General features: G+C 36.4%; 1 protein-coding gene across 1 annotated transcript; it reads left to right on the top strand.

Annotated features, from left to right (window-relative positions):
• Nucleotides 1-5105: 5105 nt before the first annotated feature.
• On the top strand, nucleotides 5106-12607 carry LOC112058614 (leucine-rich repeat neuronal protein 2-like). Its single transcript, XM_024099522.2, has 10 exons — nucleotides 5106-5248; nucleotides 6543-6611; nucleotides 7391-7525; nucleotides 7824-8041; nucleotides 8846-9043; nucleotides 9363-9562; nucleotides 10088-10295; nucleotides 10818-10999; nucleotides 11751-11884; nucleotides 12442-12607. Exons 2-10 carry the CDS (start codon nucleotides 6548-6550, stop codon nucleotides 12582-12584), a joined length of 1482 nt encoding a protein of 493 aa, XP_023955290.2. The 5' UTR covers nucleotides 5106-5248; nucleotides 6543-6547; the 3' UTR covers nucleotides 12585-12607.
• Nucleotides 12608-13110: the final 503 nt, after the last annotated feature.

Raw genomic sequence — 13110 nt, 5'->3', positions numbered from 1 at the left:
GAAAAATATAATATAAATACACAAAACTCGCTGCAGTTAAAAAAAACTCGTAACTTACCAATGTCTGTCGTCAGCCATGACACCCAAACGAAAGACTGGCGCGAGTTCACGTTTTGACAGGTTAGTAATACCGGATAGAGTCATGTGATGTACTTATCTATGGCGGGCTAGAAGCGGCAGAATTTAAAATAAGATGCCTGTGTCATTTTGTCCGTATATGTCATTTTGTACGTATTTCCCCTATGCTAATAGTAAAGCAATTTTGTAAGAGTAACAGGATATCTGCGATCATTACTTCTGAGCTATTCGGATCTCTGAAAAACGCTCCATACAAAATGGCACGATTTAATGACGTCGTAGGCCATAATGATTTATTGTAGGTATTTGTGTAATATTGTTTATGTATTAGGATGTAAATTATTTGTATGTATGTGTATTACTAATACTATGGTTATTTTTGTTTTACGCCACCTGCTGATGTCCTTAAGTTTTCCTAAACCGAAGGTTGCCTGGAAGAAATCGCTACTTAGCGATAAGGCCGCCTTTTGTATGCTGATCTATTCCTAATTTGTTTTTTATTTCACTTGTTTTTGTCTTTGTGGTGTGCAAATAAAGTATATTTATCTTATTTATCTTTATCTTAATGATCGTTAGATTTGTATGGGCGTTCAAACAAAATTACTAATATCTTTATTATTTGTGCGTTTATGTTTATAATTCATGTGTTGAAAAATGTGATATTTAATGTAAGGAAGCTATAATTGTATGAATTTTCATCTAGTTACGATAAAAGATTTTTAATAGATTTAGATTGTTTTATAATCTTGTTTATTTTGCAAATATCCAGACAATCTTTGCTTTTTATGTATAAATTAGTTAACATTGACCTTATTTACCCGAATGTATCATAAAAATATATATATTCAAACCTAGTCATCATCCTCATTAGGAACGAAGACACGAAACGCTTCGAGTACATACCTGATTTTCTTACATTAAACTATTTTTTTTTCCTAACTTAAATGTTTGTCTTTAAAACTGAACGTTGTCAACCCTACTTTGGCTTGTTAGGATCTGTCACCGCTAAACAACTCTTAGCCTAACGCAAAGTCTTGATAAACAGCTAAATTGACCTTTAAAACCTGCAGATAAAGTTCAAAATTCCATGTATATCATCTTAAGGGTGTGAAGAGTTGCCTTAGTTAAAAAACAATTTGTGCGGGACTTTTAAAAGACTTTCAAAAAGTCTTTTGAAGCTTGATAGAGGACTTTTAAAGAGGTCCGTGCCCGGAGAACTGTAGAGATGTCGCTTGATTTTAGTCTCTTTGTTAATAGTGTAAGTTGAACTGGTATTATCTCGCTATGAGAGAAAGAGGAGTAATTAATAACTCTTCATAACATAGCTCATTAAGGGATGTATCTAGATTATATATATATCGGCTGACTGTTGAGCACGAGTCTCCTCTCAGAATGAGGGGTTAAGCCTTATTTGTCCACCACGCTGGCCAAATGCGGATTGGCAGACAACACATAGAATAAAGAAAATTCTCAGGTAGGTAGCTTTCCTCACCATGTTTTTCCTTCACCGTTTGAGACATGTGATATTTAATTTAATGAAATGCACATTTCTTGAAAAGTTGGAGGTGAACCAACGCCCTTCGAAGCGAAGGCAGAGGCTATCACGTCTCTACATACATAAATAATAGTTGCCTCGAATCTAAACAGTATTGCTGTAATAAAGTTTGAAGAGTAGGTACATGAGTTCGAGCTGTTACTGAGATTTTTTTTGGAAAGACAAAAAGGACTTTACACTTTGAACTTGCATCCATCATGACTTTACACTTCGAACTTGCATCCATCATGAGGTCATGAGGTAACGCAACGAGTCAGAAGAGTTGTTTGGTACACAGAAAATAGAAAACTTTATCGCTTAAATTTCGTGATTAGCTATGTACTCGTATGTCTTGGTAATTACAGACATATGAGGCAGGGCAGCCCATTGTAAAATATCGTTCTTAGCGTAAGAAGCGCCTTAGTGGTTTTTCGTATTTCTAATAGACAAATCCGCATTGGGTCAGCGTGGTGGAACTCCAGGATCTAACCCCTCTCATTCTGAGAGGAGACACGTGCTCAGTTGTGAGCTAAATATGGGTAGATAATGATGATGATGAATAAACAAATATTTATTATTTACTATTATATTATTCAGTAATTTTGTTTAAATTATTAAAAAAATTATACCGGTGTCCTGTTTATTGTAGTTTCAGTGAACATCAAGACTAAATTAATAAACAAAGTAATATTAGTTTTCCTATTGGGAAATTACTTATAGAATGAAATGGAAAATCACAAATACGATATATTAATGGCCACTTAAAATGGTCTTTAAATAAAATACCAATTAAAAGAAAATCCGATACAAGAAAATGGCGTCACTTAGGGCAATTTCCCGCGTTTTGTCGTCAATGTACGCTTAACGTCAATTACCAAGTGATTATCCTACTCGACACTAGATGGCGCGCATCGGATTACTGTCCCTACGGCCTTATTTGACTTTGGCACCCTTTCGTAAAATAATTCCCTGTTTTGTTGTAAGAGAAAATAACCTTTAACATAAATGGCATAGAGTTTAAATTATTTTAAATCTTGTATACAAGTAAGTCAATATTGGTTTTAACGAGGTATCTCTTAAAATAGTATTGAATTTCTGCGGTTCTAATTAGGTATTTTAAAACCATTGTAAGCAAATGATTTCTGAAATATTTATGGGGATGAAGATTACCTACTTGTTGAGGCAAGATTATGAAAAGCATATTGAAATATACTGTAAAACATTTAATGGAAAAAAATGAAGAGATTACTGACTGCTTCAGTAATCTCTCCATTTTTTTCCATTTTCAGCTGATTACTGATTGTTTCCATTATTTAGGTACTAGCTGTGCCAAGCGGTTACATTCCCCAACTGCGTCAGAAGGAGGATAATGTTTTTTACATTATATAGGCCAGCGTTTAGCTGCAATCACGCCTGATGGTAAGCGATTATGCCTTTGACGCTTGCCTAGAATGTGCCTATTCACTCTTGATTGGAAGATATCCATGATATAGGTGGTAGGCAAAACAGAAGTTGGGAAGACCATTTCATAACTACACAGTGCGAATCAGGAACGAATACCCAAAACGCTCAAATGAGTCCAAGGGATATCAACTACGTAGGAATACTAACTAACATTATGACAAAAAGCTGAATGAAGAACTAGATCGAAAAGTTCATGGGCGAACTCTCCGAAATACCTAAATCTTATAGAATTTTTCGGCGATGCTTCGTAACGTAATTTTGCGTTCGATATCGCTTCGATGCTTTACTTAGATTTCATGCATAGGAATATTGAGATAAAAGTGATCAATGTGCTAGACTACATCAACAGTTATAATGGTGTAGTTAACCCGACTTTTTATACCTACAAGTAGGTCATATAGATGATTAATTAATTTTTGGTCAGAATTAATCAATCGAAGTTTTGTTATCTTTTGATAACACGCCTATGTAGTATTGATTTGAGTCACAAGGTAACATATCAGAGGACGATAACTTGTTATATACTATATCTATGCACTTGAATTATGTTCTGTTATATGACATACAGTAAAAGAACGAAAATTATTATTCGTTTATCCTTACTTTAATTATATGATATACATATATAATTATATTTAGTATGTACCTATACTAAATAAAAAATAATTTTATTAAGGACGCGCGAACCATGGCGGAGGTATCCGGGATAAAGTTATTAAGTATGTTCCTCAATGACATCTTCTTACTTCCAGTGAAAGTCCCATTAAATTCAATTCAGGCATTCTAGAGTATAGCCCTGACAAACAGAAAAAGAAATAAAAATTTTGGTTTGTTTATGGGTTTTATTGTGTAACTAATTACTAAAGAAAACAGTGAAATTTATAAATCACAGACAGACACTTTTCCTTTTATCAGCATGTTAATAAATGATTTTAAGTGTTTTTTTCTAATCCTACGAGTATGAGTGATACTCAACAAAAATGGTGGACAATTCACCATCTTCTTCTTTCATTTCTACATAAATACTTAATAATAGATATAGAGTCGTTACAGTTGTAATAAGTAGGGAACTATACAGTTTCACAAATAATAGTTTACAGATTGCCGACAAGCTTACGTCATTTTGATGCATTTTTAAAATATTTCAAAAAGAAAATTTGGTTATATGAATCTTAATCAGTTCTGACACAGTAAAGATATCTTTACTGTGGTTCTGACGTACAATAGAGTAGATAGGTAAGTAGCTACAGTCGAAATCATACATATCGAGTCATTTATTATTTATGACAATTGTTCGGAATAATATCTTCTGAATAATGAATATTACGGCATTTCTTACAGACAGGTATTGAGTCATCAATGAGAATGGTGTTGGATAGTATTGTTCTGCGAATCAGGTGTATCTGACAGTATCAGCGACGTATGTGTTCACTGTAAACAGTGGTGGGGCTACATTGCTAGCGATTTTTTCAATAGTTCGTTAAAACTACAGTTTTGAGGTAGGTCCTATATGATTTTTGATAGTAATTACATGTATATTTCAGAGATATACATAATAAACTATAGCTTAGTTGTCATACTTTCTGATATACAATTGTATTTATGTGTAACTACCCATATTTTGAAAATAAATAACGTAAACCTTATCTAAGTCCAATATCTCGTTGTCGTTTGTGACTTACACGCAATAGGTTCTTATGTATCTATCTACCTGCGTATAAATAAATAATTAAATATCTATAAGTATCTACAAGAATTATTGTTCGTTTTAATAGATAACATAATCGAAATCCCAAATGAGAAGAAGAATAGGCGAGAGGACGAGTCGCGGGTTTATAAACTTACTACATGATGTATAGTATTTTAAAGTAACTTCGTTCTTAAGTTTCTGTCAGTTTTTTTAGTTTAAACAATGATATTATATTTATGTAGTTCCGCTTTAGATAAACGCTTGTGAATTACCCGCTATAACTGGGACTCTATTTCACCTGATAACAATATAAGTCAATGATAAAACAGTGCGCGATAAGATAGCAGCCAGTCAGCCATTTTGTTCTACAACAACGACGAATTTCACATACAACCTACCTAAACTCGGACATTGGGTTATAGTGATTTGTGTTGAAACTAAAAGTGTCAATAGTGTTCTATAGAGCAAAGTTTTTGCTTTAGGTAAGTACCTACCTTACTCGTATTATTAAAGGATAGCGGCCAAATTGGTCTCACATTCAAGTTAAGGCATTTTCATTTATTACCTACTTGCATAGCTGGACACCGTTAAACAAATAGTTAACTTCGTTAATCGTTAATCCGCTACAAAAAAAGTTAGCTTCGTTAAACGTTAAAGCGTTACATTCCGGAAGAATTAACGCAAGTTAACGTTAATCGTTAATCCGTTAATATGACTGGTTAATATTGCATTTTTATATCATTGTGTGAGATCCCCACTGGAAAAATAAAGGTGAGCACTTGGGAAAAGTGCCATAATTTGTTTTTAGTTGATTTTATCTATAATTTTAACATAAATATAGTAATTTGTTGATTTCTTTGAATAAAAAATCTTTCATAATTTCTTACTTGTCTAAACCTGTTAATCACGTCGCGCGGTAAATAGTAGGCATTGGATTAACGATTAACGGACTTCTGCATATTAACGGAAGTTAACGGGTCCGTTAACATTTTTAAAAGTTAACTTAAAAGTTAATCCGTTAATAAAAATGTTAACTTCGTTAATTAACGATTAACGGATTAACGAGTTAATGCCCAGCTATGCCTACTTGATATATTTACAGAGTAAATATAGCTGAAAAAGAAATTCTTATCAAGATAGGTGTTTACGCACCAGCGTACCTATAAATAAATAAGTAGGTAGGTAGTTACTTGGACTATTAATTTTTATTATTATTAGGTACGTGGTTATATGCATGTTAGTACTCTGCTAAAGACATAAATTCAGACTTGAAAGCAGATTAAATTATCATTGAAATAGGAAAAAAGTTAGTTTCAGAAATAATAACCGATAATCCTAACTATTTGACAAATAAGGTTTTTCTAATTATTAAACCACCCGATTATAAAGTGAAAATCATAAAAGCTCTTTTATCGGTGGCATGCATTGATAATAATGTTATTAACTAGAGTTTTAGTACGTTGTACTTATTGTACAAATCGTACAAAATAGAAAAATTCTTATTTAAAATAGGTTCTTAATGAATTCTTTCTTTTGGTCCTTCGTGCATTTATGACGCCACTGCCTTATATGGGACACAAACTTTTTCACTCTGAGCCGAAATTATTATGTCATCAGCCAAACTCTAGGATTTTATAGTTTTAAATTGACTCAATTAAACTTCAATTTTCTAAAAAAAATAATCTTTTAATACCAGCGATTAGATTGTAGATTTTAAACCATGTAAGTTAACTAGATTTGCGTGGAATCTCCGTTTAGATATCAATTTTATTTCAGTGGAAATGGCGTGGCGAGTCATTTCCGTTTTGGTGCTTGGCTGTGTTTTTATCGTAGTCAACTGCGAAAGTAAGTAACGTTATCTATAATTTATATAAAAGAAAATTCTCAAGTTAAATAATGAGTAGATACCTATCTAATTTTAAAATAAACTAGGTTCTACCTCTAATTTCCCAAACGTAAAATTACTTATGTACCAGTAACGTCGAATCGCATCCAGAACTTGAGAACAAGTTTAATTTATGATCTTTCTTTCTTACCATCTACTTTTAGTCCAGATGAGATGTACCACTTGTTCTTTAACACTTTTCACAAATTATTTAATTCCATTTTTGTAAGTAAAACGTTAACGATTACTGATGTACATTACTGATGTATTATGTATGATTCAGCGACACCAGATTTGCATAGAAAAAGAGAGAGGTTGTATGATTTGTATGTTGAACGTCAACATGATACTAGTGATGAGTTCTACAAACGTGTCAAATAATTTTCCAAGAATTTTAGGCAAGAATGTAGAGTAGCAAAATCGCTTCATATTAGGTCGAAAATAAAAAATAGTTCTAATATAATAAAAACCGTTTGGATAATAATTAATTAAGAATCAGGAAGAGTGTGTCCGCGCACATGTGATATTAATTAAACTTATTTAGCCACTTACTAGTAGCTAAACTGAATATAATACGATTCTTGGAGCGATTTTACTAAATCGGAATCGTTCTCGTATATTTATTTTGACATTCAAAAATAACAAAATTTAATAAAAGCAACCTCCAAGTAATTATTACAAATTGTAAGTCACATCGCCATCTCGTGCGGAATAGCATAACTAATAGTTCAATTTTCAGACGCTACAGAGGCTCCTAAAGTTGATAACACATGGAAGGAGACTGGAATATGCAGAAAATGTATTTGCAAAGATGACAAAGTGAATTGTCTAGATCAAGGCATTACAGAATATTTTAAAACGGAAGAATGGGCCAGTAAGTAAAATACCATGTACTCGTATTTTAATTATCAAACGGATTTCTCTGTAGGCAGAGATTATAATACTAGTAGACGCCGCGCGGTTTCACCCACGTGGTTCCTGTTCCCGTAGGAATACGGGGATAAAATATATCTACCTATAGCCTTCCTCGATAAGTGGGCTATCTAACACTGAAAGAATTTTTCAAATCGAACCAGTAGTTCCTGAGATTAGCGCGTTCAATCAAACAAACAAACAAACTTTCCAGCATTATAATATTAGTATAGATGTGCTTATGGCAAATTTGATTTCAGATTTAAAACCCATGAAGCCAGTAACCATAGACATGAGTGAGAACTTGTTCACAAACGTCACAGTGATGGCAGAGCTACCGGTGCAGGTCCTCAACCTCTCGCACTGCGCCATAGAGTTCATAGAGACCGCCAGCTTCAAGGGTCTGCAGCAGATGAAACAGTTAGATCTGAGCCACAACAAACTTACCACCGAAAGACTAAGCCCACACGCTTTTGAGGTAATTTTGAGAGACCAAACTCTAAATTAAATTGTTTTATGTATTTTCATTTATAAACACTTTTAAAAATTTAAGCAGTGAGTGTTGCAGATTCTACCGAGAAGATTTGATAAGAATCAAGTACTTATTTTTTAAGAAATGTGTATAGGTGAATGTTATATTTTTATCTAAAGTTCGTGTAACTGTTAAATTGTCTCCCGTCTGCATCACAGTCGATTGCTTCTGTTAATCTTCTGGTAATGGCAACGATACAGTATTCCGCTGTTGCAGAAAATCATAGTTCTTGTAAACTTATACCAAGATTTAGACAGAAAACAGATTATGACACGTAACCGATGATTTATGTACGTACTTTGTTATCCAAAATTTTGTAGTCGTAAGTTTAATCAACCCTTATAAGTTAAAACATGTTACTAGCAGCGCCATTTAGTATGGAATAGTATTACTGCTAGTTCCATTTTCAGAGCTACAGAAATTATTATAGCTGATGATACATGGAAGAAGACTGAAATATGCAGAAAATAAGTCTAACAAATCCAAATATTTATGTCTTTTGATGCTCGATAAGATACCGAATTTAGCGAATAATAATTAATCTTGTTCGTGCAAATATTAAAGCCTCAAAGAAGTGACTGGAATCACCGAGAGGTCGTGGTTCGATCACCCGCGGCTGGGCTTTTCTCGTACCCACTCAAAACACAGTCTTTCTCAATCTATTGAAGGGGTACAGGAATATTGGTCATATTGAAATTGGATATATATATATTTTTTTAATTTTATATAATTCAAATTGATTCCCCACAGGGTCGCTACTCCCCCGAGAAGTACGAGCCCCTGAACGCCATGCGCGTGCTTAACCTGGCGCACAACCAGCTGCACTCCCTGCACCAGGACCTGTTCGAGCACATGCCAGAGCTCACCGAGCTGGACCTCAGCGGGAACCCCATCACCACCTTAGACCATGTCACCGTCATCGCCATATCCAGTCTGCCCATGATGAAGGTAATGGAATTTGTTTCGTATCATTATTAGTCATGGCGTGCACTAAGTTTTTAGCTAGAGTCTAATAACGACTTCTAAGCAAGAAATTAAATGTTATGATGGAATAACAGAAAAGTTTAAATTGTGTTGCTATACGAGTATGTGAGCTCAAAGAAAATTACTTATTTAATGTGTTTCAAATGAAAAAACTGCATTGAAATCGGTCCATCCGTTTATGTGCTACGATTCCACAGACAGACATCGATGTAAAACTTATAACACCCCACTTTTGGCGTCGGGTTTAAACGTTTAGTGTGAAACTATAATATTTCTCCGCCAGATCCTTCGCATGCGTTCCTGTGGCTTCGATGACATCCCGGACAAGTTCCTCCACACCCCCCGGTTCCTGGAACGCCTGGACATCAGCGACAACAAGCTGACCGTCGTCCCGCAAGAGCTGGTTGAGGCGAAGAGCCTCATTTTCTTGAATTTGAACCAGAATCCGATTAAAGAGATGGATGCGACTTCGAAAGATAACCCGTAAGTATCTTATCTTCTTAAATCGTTTAAATTGATGTATTTTGGAAGTCAGTATGACTTTCAAAATGATAGCTGTAGATGTAGTACGTAGTAGTGCTCGACAGTAGATGGTTGACTCAGAATGGCCCTCTCACCTAAGAAACTTCAGAAAGTCGAGATTTCCAGGCGAACGAGATCAGAGTCTAATAGGAGTCGCCTTTAGAGATGATTCTCCTCATTCCACCCATATCTTCTGCCCATTAGACTATTATTCTGCACTCAAACCGATCCAGAATCCCATTTTAGAGCCTACTGCCTTAGATGAACATGAAAAAATATACTTGGCAGACAAAGCGTAGGTGAGTAAAACTTAGTAAACGAAACCAACCTTCAGTTCTTCTGTTTAATAGTTTCAAGCGACGTCAGAGCACTATTTGCGAAAGTGTTGTTGTTTACGGTTTGTGGAGTGGAGAAAATAAGATTTTACAGATTAACTTAAGGATACTACCAGATAGACTGTGGAAGTAAAATGCAACTTGTCCACAGCGGTTTCCCCGTCCTGCGCAAGCTGCAAGAGCTGCATATGTGCAACATGGAGCAGCTGACCAGGATCGGGCCAGGCGCGCTGGCCGGCCTGCAGACTGTGCAGCGCCTGCACATCAGCTTCAACCCTCAGCTGCGGTCTGTACACCCCAGGGCGCTGGCCAGGGCTGATGATATCGGCGAGACCTACGACTGGCCGCTGGTTAAAGAGGTAATTGTTTTGAATGAATCAAGGCCTGTCATGTGGCATAATTTTTAAATTCTGTCGAGAAGTTTTTAAAGTAAATAAATGTAAAATAAAAAAACAAACAAGAAATGAAATATCACCCTATCAATCTCTTTAATATCAGTTTAGATTTTAAGGTAGAAGTTAAGATAATAAGTAGATAGGATTACTTGGCCAATATTAATGAGAATGAAATTAAAACTAGGGTCAGCAAACATAATAGCTGGACAGACCACTCAGTATGGCCGGACATCTGGGTAAAAATGCTGGACATCCTACATTATTGGGGATTTTGTTTCTCAGTATTAGGAGTCAGTGCTGCGGAAACGACCAAAAGTCGGCAAAACAAAAACAAAAAGCCTAACAAAAGCCGGACAAGTCGGACATTATTTATTTTGACCGGTTATGCGACCAAAAAGCTAACTAGTCCTAGTTATGCTAGGTCCTAGGCTTTAAACGGACGCCTGACAACATTAATTAAAACTTATTGTTTTAAAAAACAAACAGCTCTACCTGCAATCGAACAACCTGTCCGAGATAGACTCCCGTTTCCTCTCGCGCTGGGATCTGCTGGAGAAGATCGACGTGAGCAACAACCCGTACCTGTGCGACTGCTCCACGCAGTGGATGGTGGACATGCTGGTGCCGGTGGTGGAACACAAGCGCGTCAACGCTTCGGAGAAGATGGTGTAAGTTTATGGTATTTTCTGAGATCCTATCAAGGCATTGCATTCTATTCATGCAAGGTAATGCCCATAAATTACCACACATGCAGGTTAGTCATTCGAAGGACCAGTCCTCTCTCACAGGAGTCGCTGCTGCCCAATACCGGCTTGTGTAATTTGTGAAGTCTAGCCAAATTTAAATCGTTATATACCGCCATTTATCGGTCGCCAGAGCCTCGATAAAAGGTGCACCACGAGCAGGTGAGGTTATTTGGGAAGACTGACAACTTAGGTACTAGCCTCGCCTTACACAACTTGATGACTTGGTCCGAGTCTTGGTCGCTATGGGTCTCATGAGAAGACTTAAAGTCACTCAGCGGGCGATGGAGCGAGCTATGCTTAGAGTTTCTCTGTGTGATCGAATCAGAAATTCAGAAATGAGGAAGTCAGAAGAAGGTCTGTAATTCAGCAAGGCACGGCGAGTGGTATGGCATATAATTTGAAGAGAAGATGGGTCCCAAGGTGCTGGAATGGCGGCCTGAACTGGGAAGCTGGTCGAGCCCACTAGGTGGACCAAAGACATCAGGCAGGTAGAGGGAGAAACTGGATACTGGCGGCTCAAAACAGTGGTGTTTGGAAGTCCATGCAAGAAACCTATGTCCAGCGGTGGACGTCCATCGGCTGTTAATGATAGGGTCGGGAACTCTGGCATCCTAACTTTCTTTTTCGTTTCTTGCATAACAATGGAAGCTTAAACACTCGTTCGTTTCACCAGCTGCCAGGAGCCGGTAGAGATGCGGGGCTACACCATGAAGCACCTTCACGACATCCACCGCACCATGCGCTGCGTCGACAAATACGGGAACAGACCTGAGAAGGATGGCGCCATACTGCTCGGAACACTTATTGGTAAATGCATACACATTAAGAACCTATTCGCCTATTTGTCATTTTAGCCTATTTGTTTATATACTTTATTGTTTACTTTTTCAACCGAAAATACATCTCGGACTGTTAAACTTTTGTATATCGGTGCCAAGAACAGATTTCACGGTTGACGCTCCTGGCCAAAACTTAATACAGCTCTTGTCAGTAAACGACACTGAGGATGGGGCGTTGAGAAGACAAAGCTTCTCAAAGATGTCAGAAAACATTTTTACTCTTTTTCTTTTGCTTGTTTATGAGAATCTAGTTAACCATATACCTACTATGTTATGGTTGTCTTCATGAGTTACAGTTACCTGGTGACAGACCAACAGACAAAAAGCGCAGTCTTAGTAATATAGGGTCCTGTTTTAGCGTTTGGGTACGGAACCCTACAAAAATGTATAATCTGTAAAGTTGGTTTACCGACGATAATTATTATTATCATTATTACGTCAACAATACCAGATGTATCATGAAAATTCAAAAACGAACAAATGTTCTCGAATATTTTTACTTTGACTGTAACTTTGTTCCCCCAGGCGTGCTGCTAGCAGTGCCGATAATGTTCTCCCTAATGCTGCTCTGGCGCAATGGATATTGCTCGTGGCTCGGCCTGCGCGGGCCCGTCGACGTGTCGCGCGCCTTCTACAAGCGGGCGCCCAACGACGACAATTATATATAGATATACGACTAGAACTTATTTAGCTGTTGTAATATATTTTGTAAAATAAATTCTATTAAAATTTGTTTTGTTTTTTATTTTGTTAACGGTACAAATATACCGCGTCCTTAGCGTCATCATAATAATTATATAAATAAATATATAATAATATATATATAATAAATTTACATATCTGTCTCTTTTTAATATTTGTCGATGTTTGTTAGAGGTGCTCCGCACGTCTCGATACCGTCCAAACGTCACCTTTATGGCTCCACGGAAGATCAGCGCGGTGTCCCCACGGACACTGCAATATGCTGTGGTGACCCTTTTAGGATCACATCATGCAAGTTGCAATGTATTTAATTTATTGTCTTTTTTCTCTCTTTTCTTTGTATGATGTGTATTCTGAATAAACTTTTCTTTCTTTCTTTCTTTCTATAACAATCCATATTCGGCTCACTGTTGAGCACGAATGAGAGGTTGAGCACGTAGGAGGAGGAGAGCTAGCCAAACTTCGTTATCAACCCATATTCGGCTCACTGCT

The sequence above is a fragment of the Bicyclus anynana genome, chromosome 8 (genome assembly GCF_947172395.1).
Source record: "Bicyclus anynana chromosome 8, ilBicAnyn1.1, whole genome shotgun sequence".
Lineage (NCBI taxonomy): Eukaryota > Metazoa > Arthropoda > Insecta > Lepidoptera > Nymphalidae > Bicyclus > Bicyclus anynana.
The sequence above is the reverse complement of the archived record's forward strand: the minus strand, read 5'-3'. Positions and strand labels throughout refer to the sequence as shown.